Consider the following 13,730-nt stretch of genomic DNA (forward strand, 5'->3'; position numbering starts at 1 on the left):
AAATGGTATCGATCAGTCCCAATTAAATAACAGCTCGAACCGACACGTTTCATCCTGATGTATCGATAAATGAATGTACATATGTACATATGTAATCGATACATAATAGCAGATGGATATAGATAAATAAATAAAGAGGCGGTAACATATGTTTGTATTTATTCGAAGTAATCGTTGATCGAAACCGTCTTTTTTCATGAAAATTCAACCGGTATTTCAGCCGCTTGTAGGGAGCCATTCCTTTTGTGCGCGCTGCCATAGCACATGTTTACCCGACTGATAAATTGATTCGCCGATGAAAATTCTTCGCGTGATATTCAACATATTTTTGCAACAAGATGCCTAAATCAAAGAGAGATAAAAAAAGTAAGTCTTTTCTGGTCTTGAACATAATTTTATCGTTAATCTGTTCCGTGTAACCGTGACATTATTAACCTAACCTAGTAGTATGTTGAAAACTTGTGTGTGCAATAAAGTAATCGATAAAATTGTATTTCACAGTATCGCTTACAAAAACAAGTAAGAAAGGCCTCGTCTTGAAGCAACAAATCGTCGAAGATGTTAGAAATTGCGTCGAAAAGTATTCAGAGATTTTCCTCATCTCTGTGGATAATATGCGCAACAACAAATTGAAAGATCTGAGAGGAGAATGGAAGGATAGTCGATTTTTCTTTGGTAAAAATAAACTGATAGCATTGGCATTGGGCAAATCACCGGAAGATGAAGTAGTGGAAGGCATCCACAAATTATCTCTAGCATTAAGAGGACAATGCGGCTTGCTATTCACAAACAGACCTACCAAGAAGGTGAACATTTAGTTGGTGCTTGTGTAATTGTTAAACATTGAAAATCTATCAAATCATTTGTTTTTGTGTCTTTAGGTTCTGAAATGGATGAAATCCTACGAAGAAGCAGACTATGCTAGATCCGGTTTTGTAGTAAGCAAGACGGTTACATTACCCGAAGGACCTATGCCAGAGTTTCCTCACAGCATAGAACCTCATCTAAGACAACTGGGAATGCCTACAGCTTTGCAGAAGGGTGTAGTAACATTGATCAAAGAGTATACGGTTTGTAAGAAAGGACAAATGTTGAGCCCTGAACAAGCGAGAATTTTGGTAAGCTTTAAATGTTGCTTTTTAAATTAAACAGGCAACCGATATTAATATATTCTTTTGCATTAGAAATTGCTGGGTAAACCAGTGGCTACTTTTAAATTAACACCACTGGGAGTATTTTCAAAGAAAAACGGATACACGCAATTGGTAACTGAAGATCATTCTAAAGAAAACATGGAGGAGAATATGGAGATAGATGAAATAGAAAAGACAGAGGATACGTGAAACGTGTATCGTTACATCGACGAAAAATTATATGAATTTGTATATATGTTACATGTACTTTGTATAATTGTGCACAAAAATAAATTGTTCACTCTGTGGTGTAGTTCTGCAGGAGGACACGAAGTTTACCGCTTATTACTTTTGGAAACAATCGAAACACGCCATGTTATGAGCTATTGGATTCTTCTATCTTAAAATTATGTAATGTTTTTTTCTAAGGAAATCGTTAGTTTTATTGAAATCTGCACGCCCGTAACTATGTTGATACCGATATGTTTTGCTATATTCTGGATACTCGGAGTATTATGGGTAAGTGGTGGTATCATTGATCAAACGTGCAACGACATGACCGCGTGAATTTCAATTGATTTACCGTCATACGCGCAGACCTTGTTCTACTGGTGTTCGGAAACTTTGCAAAATACGAACGGTAAAGCTATTTTTAAAGTAAATTCCGATAGAAAGGGCAGCGCAATGGCCATCGATTCTTTGGATATATCTGAAGATGAAGAGAGGGAAAATCGCGACGTAGAACGACTAAAACACGAGGTAAAATCAAGGTGGATCCAAGGTGGATTCGTTTAAACGTCACGTTGCCGATGCATTTGATTCCAGCTGAAAACTCGTTGGCCGAGCAAAGCGTCGATAAACTCGCAGCGATGAAACTGAACTTACGATTGTACACGACAGAACAATAAAACGGGCAGCATTTGAATTGGACGACTCGGCGGTGATTGGTCGATTAATTTGTCATTTATTGTATCGATGGGTACAAGGTATACGATTACTACAGATAAAAGGTTTAATCGTGAATATCGCAACAGATAATGTTAAACCAGTTCTAGAGAAGTATAGAAATTACTAGCTAAACAGAGTGGCTATCGCTTGCACGCGGCGGTCACCGATAGCTGTAGGTACGCACGCTATCCGCTATTCAACGCGAAAACGAAACAACGAATCGAATCGGTGAATTAAACGACTGGAGATCACGTGGAGTACAATTTCTTCTCGTTACGTCGAAATCTGTTCTAGCGTCAAGCTAAATACGTCTTACGAATACTTGCATTTAGATAAGTAACATCTGCGCGTCGATTGCGAAAGAAGCATTCGAAATTCTATGTTTTGGCTACTCGTTTGTTCTTCAAGAATATTAATACTCGACGGTACGACATAAGAAAGGTGTCACAGGAACGATTTCGTAGACAATTTCAAACTGTCGCCTGCGGAAGAGCATACAAAATATCCAATAAAAAATCGGTATGTAAACGAAACTATAAATAAAGTTAAATATATTTGTACTATGCATAACACGATTAACAGGATAGATAAAATAATACTAAAAATGAAATATTCGATATTCGTAAAATAATGTACAACGACCGTTCAATTATATATATATACACTGTTTACAGCGATAACTAACGTACACGAATAATCAAGAGAAATACCATTCTCGCGACAGTATCAGCCGTCTCGAAAGAAACGATAAAACGCGACGCGTATCGTGTCTCGTTCGATAACCCGATCACTACTGTGTCCCTTTACGTTACAACAGCTTTTCCCTTTGAGTAAACTGAGAATACTTCCATCAGCAACTCGATGCCTCTTCTTTGGTTAAACAGAATTGTACTTTTGTTTGCTTCAACGATACGAGCTAAAGGATTAAAGTAAAGTGTGTAAATGGCGTTGCTCTCTCTCTTTCTCTCTCTCTCTCACTCTCACTCACGCCCTTTGTCCATTATGTCGAGTTCTAGTGATTCTTTCGCAGAAAAGGCCAACTCGTTTAATATCGTTTTACACGGTTCCCGCGTTTGCCCCGACTGTTCGTTCGACAAGCACTATTTTCAGTGAAATATCACAATACGAAAACGAGGTATAGTCTAGAATATGGCAATCTCACAGCACTCTAAATTAACAGAGATCTCGTATAAAAATAAATAAACATTTCTTAAACAAAGTGGTCGATAAAGGTCAACTAAAATAGATGTATAAACTATATTACAATACACCAGACTCTCGTGTCGTAGACTAATTATGATTAAAAGATTCTTACTAGCTTCCATCAGCCGCGATTTCGATTGAAACGGAACGGAGCTTCTAGAGAAGAAGGAACGATAAAAGCGCGTGTATAGTAATCCTTTTTCAAATCGCATTAACGAACCAGTTTACGCGCAAGCTTTAACGCCATTCTCAATATTTCGGTGGCATACAAGCGATTCGATTCGATCATTTTCAAACGCGTTCCACACGAAAATCCGTACTTTGAAATCGAGTTACGATCGACGAGTATTCTTCTCCTATTCTAACAGAATTGGAATGTAATTAAATCGAATCGATTTCAGACGATTACACATACTCGAGACGAAATGTTACTCGTTACTCGTAAATCGGTTGAATCGATAGCAAGAATTGTCACGATCGCGTACCGAACACACACGTCGAATGCCAAGCCTACAATCGCATTGCAAACACATCAAGAAAAATGTCGAATGTCTCACCAGACAACGACGCTATAGCCGACGATACATGTTATACGGACGAGTATAAAACGTAGCTAAATACCGACGATCGTTTCCTTATTACGAACAAATTATCGTTTTGCGCGAGTGTAAAACACCTACACGTCCTATATATCCTTAGTAGACAGTTCGAATTTGAGCATAACGTTCCTCCAATGACGGCAGTTCCGGTATCGGGTCCCGCCAGTACACGAAATTACTGAACTCGTCGGCAGCATCTACTCTCCATGCCGGGAATAGATGATCGACTATGTAGCTCATGTTCGAATATCTGAAAAAAGAGAATCCAAATAATCATCTGCTTACCGTCGATGTCGCGTTCGTCGTCGTTGTCGTTCGTGTTCGATGAGACGGAGGCGGAAACGGTACGAAAGGTACACATCAAAAACTATTCGTTAGAGAAGAGGGTGTGTTACGGTGGAATGCGTATTTCATTCTGTTTAGGGACGGTCTGGACACCAAGGGAATGGATTTCGGAGAAGAGACACAAACACAACGTTATACAAACATTGAAATACACACAACGGTAGAATCGTTAGAGACTTTTAGATTAGGCTACCTGCTGATGTCCCCCAAACAAAATAAATTACTGGGATTTCGAGCGTTCAATGGTTCGGAGGAAAGCGTTGATACTATCGGGTCGTTCGTTTTGTCCAGTAAAAACATCCATGCGAAAGGTCAAGTCCCCGAGGTGATGGCTTTTCGGAAATGTCTGCCGAGAATATTCGATGGAACGAAACGAAGAATACGAGTCTTTCGGCACACGTTTCGTGTACTCGATAAAGATCGTTGCATCTTCTTTTAAGGGAGCATGTCCGACGCGGCGACGCGTGGAAGATTAATTTACTTTCACGAACGATCTCGAGCAATGTTAAGCGGCGATCGTTTCCTTTCGAGTGCGCGCTGGCAACACTTAAGGCAATGGCGGCGTTAGGGCTGTTGTATGTGAAGGGGCCGACGGTGAACGTGAGATGATAAGAAGCAACTGCGTAACATTAAGTGCTTACCCTATAAATCGTAAGAAGACAGGTGGATGTTCTTGCATAACCAAGTACATCGTACGATACGCTAATGACGTTGAAATGTCGAGGCGAGTGAGAAATTTAAAGGTGTTTCGGCTTGAACGAGTTTGCCGTTGTCGAATACAACGTTATACTTTAGTCTAACGCGGACTTTGACTCGTGTTCTTCTCGACGCATAATATCTTTCGCAAAGTATTGCTACGAGATACATATATCTACAAACATACATCCATACACGTGTAGAAAGTATATCGCGAGGGCACGATGCATCTACCAACACTCTCTCTCTCTCTCTCTCTCCCGAAATCGACTCTTTAAGAAACTAAACTCTATATCGCTGTTTCCAAAAATACATCGTTCTATCTAATGTTCCCGGAATGAGGTAGCTATGTAGTTAGTCGACTCGTACGAGATGGATAGATTTCCGAACCAATGGTACGAATAATACTGTTTTCGGAGACGTCGTTATCGTAACATGACTAAATGGATCAATAGAATAACACAATTATGATTGTGCCGCCATCAGTAGACGTTTCGTATGGCCAGTGGCGGGAACAACTCATTGACGATATCGCACTGACACGCGTAGCTGTAATCACAGAAATATCCGTCCTATCAGTACACACTTTTTGCCTCGATAAATCACCTTATAAACGCGGCTTCCCTTACAAATGCGACAACTCGAATTCTGTTCGTCTAGAAAAATGTACCAACGGAAAATCCGTACAGACAAGCATCAAACTAACGCGGAAAATTTTCGTATCGGAGACTCGAACGATAGGTCGCATCGTGTTCAACGCAACTGTAACGTGTATTACTTTTCAAATTACATAATACCTTGGTACCTTGGTACCTTGGCAAATCAAACGATAGGCAATGCGTAGAAATTAGTGGATATCAAAAGTACAAAGTAACAAAGTAAAAGCGTATGGTTACTTACGAGGACTGGAATGTCTGTGTCAATTCGTGCTTCAGTTCACCTCTGTGATTTATAGTGAATATTCGCATCGTAGGAATTCCTACGGCTCTGTACGCCCAAACATCCTAAACAACGAAAAGAGAACCGAATAATGACACAGCCAAGGAAATCGATACAGTCAACAGGTAGAAACAGGTTCAAGGGAATGTATAATATAGTTACATTGATTCGGTTTCCGTAACCGGCATAGAACGGCTTCGAGCCCTCTGGGAATAACGCTTGAATGTCGCTCAGACAGGATATCTTGAATTCCTCGGGTTTCTTCTCTATCACTTCGCGATGGAACGCCGAAATTAAGCTCGTGGGATTGAGAAGTAACGGACCCTCGGGCAACGACAGGTCACCTTGCTTGATGCTCTTCAGGTATTCTCTGGTAACCCTGGCTTGCCCGATCGCTCTCGCCGAGAGGTAGAGCAACTTATAGCCGTTGTTTTTAATCTTCGTGAACAACTGAGCCACTCCGGATTGGGCCCAATCTTTGCCGACGATTGGCAAAATATGACCCAACACGTCCGATTTCGTAATGGTTCCGTCGATATCGGAGATGACGATCTTATCGTCCCACCTCCACTTATAAATGTGACATTTGCAACGAGTTGTACCTTGATAAGCTGTGGTAACGCTAAAGACAACTTCGTTGGGTCCTTCTTTTAAATTCAGACTCGCCTGTAAAAGAACAATTCATTCGAAACGAAGGTGCACAGTGTGAAACGAAAACAACAAGTACACGTACTATTTGTGCGGATGACAATCTCAAGGTTTTACGGTATTTCTCGGTGGATTCGTAGTACGGTCTTCGCTCCTTCGGTATCTTGACTCCTTGCGATTTGTTTTGATTGCTATCGGAATCCTCGCTGCCGCTGTAACCTTCGACCTCCCTTTCCCGATTTTTCTCCGTCTCGACGAAATTGTCCATCGGTTTCGCGCATTCCTCTCCTATCTCGACCGCCGGCGTGGGATCCATGCGTTGATCGGTCTTCGCATCTACGCCGGACGTCTCGTCGATCGGAGTACTCTCCTTGGACTCGACCAAGTGGTCCGAGGATTGCGGATTGGTCATTCCTCCGTCAACTGTAACATTTCGATTACACTCGCGTGTGCGTTCGAAATTGTAAGGTAAGCTGTCGTTACCTTGACTAAGTTCCTGAGATTTCTTGGAAGGTTGCGCGGACCGTCTCCACGAGAACCACGAACTGTAACCGCTGCGACTTTCCGGCTTGCCGTTGCTCTCCTGCTTCTTTTCTTCGTGCATAGGCAAGGGCATACATTGAGCGTACAGATTTTCTATCGTAGCTTGGGGTAAGTGTCTTTGGAAAGCAGCGTAAGTGATCACGATCGGACAAGCGGTGGTCCAATTATAAAACTTTCCATTAATCTTTACAACTAGATTCGGATTTTCGTATAATTTCGGATCCGAACAGATATCCTCGAATTGAAGCAAATTCTGATGGAAAGCTTCTTTGGATGGACCGTTCTCGGAATCCAAACCACCGCACAGAGACAAACTAATATCCATGTTGTTGTCAAATATAGTATGTTTTGGTTCCTCGAAGTCGCTATCCAACGACTTTGGCCCTCCGATAGCTCCCATGACGCTGTTTGGACTTTGAGGTAAACTCGGTCCATTGCCTGACTCGGTATCTTCTTCGTCCACAACTTTCCCGTCTAGAAACAATGCTACTTTAACTTTACGCGGAACATTTTGCGCGTAACGCAAATAAATGTTGCACGCGAGAACCGTATACGCATGAAAAAGTCGTCGAACCTTATCGCGTGTTAACGGTTTAAGGTCGGTTACATGCATCTTGGATTATTTTTACTCGAAACGTTTAAAGAAACGTCCAGTCGGAGAAACGATCGTCGAAAAAGCGTCACGATGCTACCGTTGGAATTGAACGTAAAAATAGAAGATGACACGGAGGAAAGGACATTCGCGAGTAGGAGAAATCTTTTCGTTTCCATATACCTTTGACGGTTGTCGGACCTCTGTGAGAAGAAGGGAAGTAGAGTGCTGCAACTTCCGGATCGAGTTCGTCGGCGTTAATGTCGCTCAGATAGATCCCCTCGGATTCTGGATTGTGTCTTACGCGAGACGTCTTCTTCATGAACGAGAACATTCCGCTGAGCATGGATCGATGCGCCTCGGCTACCATCGAACAAGCAGTTTAGCGAATCGACGATGCAAATTAGACGAGAAGAAGGGAAACGTTACTAACTATTGTTCTGCTGATTGGCGGCGATCGATGAATTCAATGAATTTCTGTGAGACGAGTGTGTCGTTTCCGGTGGTAAACTCGGCAATTCACCCCATCTCCAGCTCTGCTGAAGACTTTTGTCTTCTGCTTCCGTGCTGTCTTGCGTGATTTTTCGCATTTCGAACTCCGTGTCCGACTGAACCGGCGAGCAGGGTCTAGAATCTTGATTCCTGGCGAAACACGACGCGGATAATTACGGGAAATTACTATAACATGGTACCTCTATGAATAAATATATGACGTGGTAGCTGCAACGCTGTAACATACTTGGTAACTTCGGTGTCACTGAAAAAATGGAAATCCGTTTCGGGTCGCGTTTCCGATGGTTCCTGCATCGAAGGAGCAGGCTCGGCGGACGCGTTCTTCTTTTCCAACTCCGCAACCGGACTCGGTCCCTTCAACATCTTTCGTCCAACGTACGTGTCGTGTTAGTACGCAACTCCGGATATCGCGATATCTGTGTTATCAATGTTTCAACGTGCACGGTACTTACAGATTCACCGAGCGATTCATCGGGAACGGACACGTCGTTTTCGCTCATTTCGGTTTGACTGCTACTGCCGTTGCTAGTCTTCCTGTGGGATCCCTTCTTTCGCATGATACTCTTCCTTTTTCGCTTCCTCTTGGTCGAATTGTTGTTCTTAGTTTCCTCGATATTCTCGTCTTTGGAGTTTTTCTTGCTCAACGAGAGGTTCGACTCGTCGCTGGACTTTTCCTTCGAACTGCTTTGCACGTCGTCCGTGATCGGTCTAAAGTCGTTCTTGACCACGCTGATTTTACGAATTCTGTCGGACGAAGTTACAGCTACGAACGATTTAGGTGTCGACGCGGTGGTCGGATGAGTCTCATCCTCGTTTATGCCCTCCATATCGAAGATTTCTTCCTCGTTCTTCAGAAGATCCGGCTTCTCCTCCTCTTTCTCTTTCCAGTCGTCCAGCACAGCTATCTCGAACTTGTGTCTCTGTTCGGCAGACAATTCAGGAAAGTTTTCTTTGAACAATCTTTCCTTGTCTTCGTTTTTCAAAGCCGAGTATTGTTCGCGAATCATATTCTGTTTCTGCAATGTGGACATGTTGGCAAAGTTTTCTTTGAACATTTTGTCCCTCTCCTCTGTAGTCAAAGAAGCGATTTGAAGCCATTTCTCTCTGCGTTCCGCAGGAAGATCAGAGAACTGTTCGATCAGAAACCTTTCTCTCTGATCCGGAGGCAAGGCTGACATCTGCTCCCACTTTTCTTTCTCTATGGACATAACCGATTCGACGAGGATCTTGTCCCTTTGGTCTCGAGGGAAATCGGAGAGAACATTGAATCTGGATGGTGGGAAACACGCGTCGTCTGGAATAGGGGAGCATGCCAGATGAGGTGGGATTTCCGTGTCGGTCGGAGAGCCATCCGATCCGACTTCTTCCACGAAGAAAGCTTCCCCGGAGTCTCCCAGTTTCATGTGAATCTGTCTCGGATCACCGTTTATCTCGATGTCCACCTGGAAAGAGAATGGTAGTTAAAAAGGTCTGGTAGGACAAGAGAGGATAGAGAAAAGCCTTTAATAGACCCATTGAAACTTACCACTTTTTCCCTGGAACGCAGCACGCCGAGCTTTCCGAAACGTACGTGAAAAGGCGAGCAGGTGAACGATCCGTCCGGCTGTTCAACGACGACGACATCGATGGCGCCGGTAAGCGTCGCCGCGTTGATCTCATTGTAAAAATCTCGAAAATTACTGATAAACTTGCCGATGTAATTCATGCTGTACATGTTTGTATCAACTCCTGACGGAACTCGTTCGGGTAAGGTGATCCTGACGGAAAATCTCAGTGCGTCTCGACGTCTCGGCGTCGAAAGCGCGTTCGAACAGGTTCAAACTTGCCGCGGAACCGAACGGACGTGCCCTTGCGAAAGATACGGCAAGATTCGTACGCGAGACGCACGACTCACCGTGCGTCGGGCTCGAGGATCCACTTAACCACGTCGGGACGTCGAATTTCGACGACGACGTTCACTCGCGGTCGCGCAACGGGACGACCGATCGTCGAGAACAATGAGACTGGCGCGACTACGACGAACTTTGTTCCCGAAATTGAAAGGTTCCACGATAAAGATGCGCGTCATCGACTCGAAACGGTCGCGAACTGTCAACGGATTGCCGGCGAAATATCTCGAGAAAACAGCGACGATTGATTTCTCGCGGCGTATCTTCTCGCTGCACCGTATTTCGCAGCGTACGCGCGCGAATCGACGCTCGTACGAGAAACCGGAACACCTTCGGAGGGAAGAAATTCGTGATCCGGACCGAAACGAAAGCGTATCCTTTGTTCCTGGAAGGTTCGCTGAGAAATCCGAGCGAGAACCAGCAGACGGTGATCCGAGTTGACGTTAGGAGGGGTCACGTGTCCCGGCTCGGCCAATCCCGGCCGCGTCGCGCGTCGCTCGATAAGACGCGTCCCGTCACGTGACCAGAAGCCTCGTTTACCGCGCTCTTCGAAAGCCCAAGACCTGCAACCGAAACGCGAAGCAGAATTAGTCGCCACACCGTTCGGAATCGAACTTTGTCCGCTCGTGATTCATCGGAACGCACGCCCCGGCCGTTTTCCGTATCGTTTCGTTCGATTATCGGACCTTCGGCATCGCGATACGCGATACGCAACTCGTCGTGACGCAGCGGAAACCTAGGCCCCTCTCTCTCTCTCTCTCTCCTTTTCCTTCTCCTTTTCCTTTCTCTTTCCCTTTCCCTTTTCCTTTTCCTTTTCCTTTTTCGGATATCGATTCCCACGGATTTCCGACCGAACGAACGACAACGATCCGGAATGACGCGAAGCGAATCCAATTTGAGCGAACGTTACGCGTCGGATTTCAATGCCGACGAAATCGTAGAACCGCGAAATTAAAGAGGAGCTTACGGTTACGCAAGCGGGACGCGGTAGTATCGCGTTATTGAATCGGAGGCGACGAGTTTACGATTCGCATTAGCGTACACCTTCCTTCTGTTGCGAACCGTTCGATATCGGTTTCGTCAGAAACGGACCGGTGAACCGGCCGCGCGAAACTTTGGGGAATTTCCGGGAGTGGCGTCGGAGGTTCAAGGACTCGCGATTCGGTTTGCCGGGCGGTCGTATTTTGTCGCGACGCGAGGCGACGTTCGATAATTTCGGCCAAATTTCTTCAGGTGATCGCTCAGCGCGAGCGGTTTCGGGCTTGCGTAACTGCTCAAACGTTGGACGAATTTCAAGAAATCCGATCGTCGGTTCTCCCATGTTTTTCCACCGAATCGGTTTTCTTCGCGGACGCGGACTCGCGCGCGTTCTTGGGATCCTCCTCGTCGCGAGTCGGAAGGAACGCTTAAAGTTCGCGGAAGCGGATTGGAAATAAAGGAAGAGCGCGTAGAAAGTGTCGCTGGTTCGCGCGTTTTCGAATCGTCCGGCGTTCGGCGAATCGCCAAGATCGAGCGTAGCTCGAGCCAGCGCGGCAGCGCGGCAGCGCGCGGAAAACCGCAGGATCTTTTTCGGAAAAATTCATCGCGTCGATTACGTTGCGTCACCGAAAAGCCAATTCATCCACGTTCCTCCGAGTTGCCCTCTGCAGCGGTTGGTAGGTCGATCGTCGATCGGCGCAGCATCGATTTCGTTTTCTTTGCCGATCTTCCTCCGCCTAGCGAAACTTTCAAACGGTAAAAGCCTGTTTAGGTCGTCGGTTACGACCTTTCTCTCTCGGTTCTCGACTTGGTCACTTATCTCGATGGCACGCTTATGCAATCGAGATCGCGTCGAAAGTAATCGCGAGTCGAGTCGTGGCGAGGCGAGGTATACAGCATTATCGAACTACAGAGAAATCGCCGTTCGACGAGAACGGCGGCGTTAGTCAGCACCGTGGATGGCATTACGCTTCCGCGGAGTGACGGTACTTCAGGTATGTCACGCGAGGGCATTTCAGAATACTGCGTCGTCGTCTTTTCTTTTCGGCAAGCTCGAATCGATTCGCGCACCGTCGTATCGTAACCACCGCGTTACACGGCGTTACGACACGCGAAAAATTATGCAACGCCGGCGAGACGTTTAATCGCCAGCTAGATATGCAGGAATCGCGCCATTTCACCGCGTACCTTTACGCGAGACTTCCAACTATCCGGTTTCCCGTGAATCGCGGCATCGACTGGAGCCTCGAAATCGAAACCCATCGACGATGTCCGCGCGAATCCGATTTCGCAACAGCGGCTCGCCGCTTCTGTATAGGCGGTGTGCGCAGTGGACGATACCGGTTCGTCGTTCACCGACGAGCAACCGCGAGATGTCCGCGATTCGAATGCTCGACTTCCGCTCTCGGTTCGCCAGCGGCGCGCGAACCCACCGATCGGAACAACAACCTCCGAATAGTCAGGAAGGAAAACATCTCAGCGGAAACTGCCGCGAGCTTCGCTCGATGGACCGAAATAAGACTAACGGAGAGAGAGAGAGAGAGAGAGAGAGAGAGAGAGAGAGAGAGAGAGAGAGAGAGAGCAACCGACGCAGACAAACGGAGAGACGAAGAGAGAAGCAGCTGAATGAAGTTTACGCGAGCAGTGCCAACCGAACCTCGCGAAGGACGACGGAATTGCGCAATGGACTTCCCGTTTACCATTCCCTATTTCTCTCGTTGGCTTTCGGGTCGGTCGAACGTCCGCGGAAGCGATCCGGAAGCCCGATCCCGGCCGATCCTCCGTGTTTCACTTACCAAACCGAAGAGAAGAGTTCCGCGAAGAAACGGTCGCAGGCGCGTGCAAAGTCCGCCTCGAGCGTACAGCGTTCGAGCGTTCGAGCGTTCGAGCGTTCGAGGTGCGAACGCGTCGCGCAGGCTAGCACCCAACTTTCAGAATATTTCGCGCGCACGGAGTCGCGAAGAAAACTCGGTCGGTCGCGTCCGTCTACTCCGCGCGAACTATCGAGTCCAACTGAGCCTCCGAGCGGAGAGCCCCGAGTTTCGATGGCATTGTTTATTATCGGCGAGCATAAACGCGCAGGGGGGAAGACGGAATTCGCAGCGTCGAAATCGAGACGGAGAAAACGCGCGAGCAATGTTTTCGCGGGCAAACGCGATCCGATTGGTCGACGACCCTCGGACCAACAGCCGAGCCCCCTTTTTCCGCTTCGACCATCCGTCTTCTTTTCCGCCTTCCGCCTAGAACGGTGGCGAGTCGAGTCGCTTAACGTCGCTCAAGATCGTTGACCCAGATCGGCCGTCGAGCATGCCGCGCGCTCCGGCGCTTCCTTCGAGCCGAAACGACGGACAAACTGGAGCACGAGGATTCCGTGTTTCGTCTCGATCCTCGTTGTTTGCTCGATAGGGCCGCGCGCGTCAACGGTGCAAAAGGCGCGAGAAGGAACCGCCCGGAGAAAAGACTCTCGTCTCGTTCCAGCAGAGTCGACGCGTCCGAAGGGACGAAAGAGGCCGAAATCCTCGTAACCTTTCCGGTTGTTTGCACGGTTTCGAGGGGTATAATAATAGCGGAGGTGTCGCACGTGCTGTTGTTTGTTTCGTGGCAACGAAGTTGGCCCGATTCGAGAGCGCGCTCTTTCAAAAAGAGACCGATTTCGCAACGGCGGCGTCATAATCGTAACGAATAGCGGCGAAGCATCCCCGAT

The 13,730-nt window shown here is 46.4% G+C and overlaps 2 protein-coding genes and 1 long non-coding RNA gene across 6 annotated transcripts; 2 read left to right on the forward strand and 1 right to left on the reverse strand.

Annotated features, from left to right (window-relative positions):
* Positions 1-2: 2 nt before the first annotated feature.
* On the forward strand, positions 3-1,478 carry RpLP0-like (ribosomal protein LP0-like). The gene is made up of 5 exons (XM_031991897.2): positions 3-141; positions 221-366; positions 502-806; positions 882-1,118; positions 1,185-1,478. The coding sequence occupies exons 2-5, from the start codon at positions 339-341 to the stop codon at positions 1,341-1,343; spliced, it is 729 nt and encodes a 242-aa protein (XP_031847757.1). The 5' UTR covers positions 3-141; positions 221-338; the 3' UTR covers positions 1,344-1,478.
* Positions 1,479-1,618: 140 nt separating this feature from the next.
* On the forward strand, positions 1,619-2,099 carry LOC143175140 (uncharacterized). Its single transcript, XR_012999813.1, has 3 exons — positions 1,619-1,652; positions 1,731-1,892; positions 1,959-2,099. It is a non-coding gene; the product is annotated as an uncharacterized LOC143175140 (long non-coding RNA).
* On the reverse strand, positions 2,078-13,103 carry Lpin (phosphatidate phosphatase LPIN). 4 transcript variants are annotated; one of them, XR_012999812.1, is made up of 12 exons: positions 12,823-13,100; positions 9,685-10,611; positions 8,612-9,601; positions 8,386-8,522; positions 8,080-8,288; positions 7,830-8,009; positions 6,995-7,528; positions 6,597-6,934; positions 6,026-6,529; positions 5,825-5,928; positions 4,870-5,473; positions 3,985-4,133 (listed from the first exon to the last, which is right to left on the reverse strand). XR_012999812.1 is itself a non-coding variant. In XM_031991918.2 (11 exons), the coding sequence occupies exons 2-11, from the start codon at positions 9,871-9,873 to the stop codon at positions 3,980-3,982; spliced, it is 3,339 nt and encodes a 1,112-aa protein (XP_031847778.1). In that variant the 5' UTR covers positions 9,874-10,611; positions 12,823-13,098; the 3' UTR covers positions 2,078-3,979. The 4 variants fall into 4 exon arrangements, 3 of the variants coding, with proteins under 3 accessions (XP_031847778.1, XP_076228721.1, XP_076228722.1); XM_031991918.2 differs by lacking the exon at positions 4,870-5,473 and having other exon boundaries at positions 2,078-4,133; positions 12,823-13,098; XM_076372606.1 differs by lacking the exon at positions 4,870-5,473 and having other exon boundaries at positions 2,078-4,133; positions 6,597-7,528; positions 12,823-13,103.
* Between the last annotated feature and the right edge of the window lie 627 nt (positions 13,104-13,730).

This window comes from Nomia melanderi, chromosome 12, assembly GCF_051020985.1.
Source record: "Nomia melanderi isolate GNS246 chromosome 12, iyNomMela1, whole genome shotgun sequence".
NCBI classification, from domain to species: Eukaryota; Metazoa; Arthropoda; class Insecta; order Hymenoptera; family Halictidae; genus Nomia; species Nomia melanderi.

Coding starts and splice junctions, on each gene's coding strand:
- RpLP0-like (XM_031991897.2), top strand. CDS start 339: ATGCCTAAATCAAAGAGAGATAAAAAAA. Junction 807..881: donor CAAACAGACCTACCAAGAAG/GTGAACATTTAG, acceptor TTGTGTCTTTAG/GTTCTGAAATGGATGAAATC. Junction 1,119..1,184: donor CTGAACAAGCGAGAATTTTG/GTAAGCTTTAAA, acceptor CTTTTGCATTAG/AAATTGCTGGGTAAACCAGT.
- Lpin (XM_076372606.1), bottom strand. CDS start 9,873: ATGTACAGCATGAATTACATCGGCAAGTTTATCAGTAATTTTCGAGAT. Junction 8,523..8,611: donor ATGAATCGCTCGGTGAATCT/GTAAGTACCGTG, acceptor GTTGGACGAAAG/ATGTTGAAGGGACCGAGTCC. Junction 6,530..6,596: donor GATTGTCATCCGCACAAATA/GTACGTGTACTT, acceptor GTTCTTTTACAG/GCGAGTCTGAATTTAAAAGA.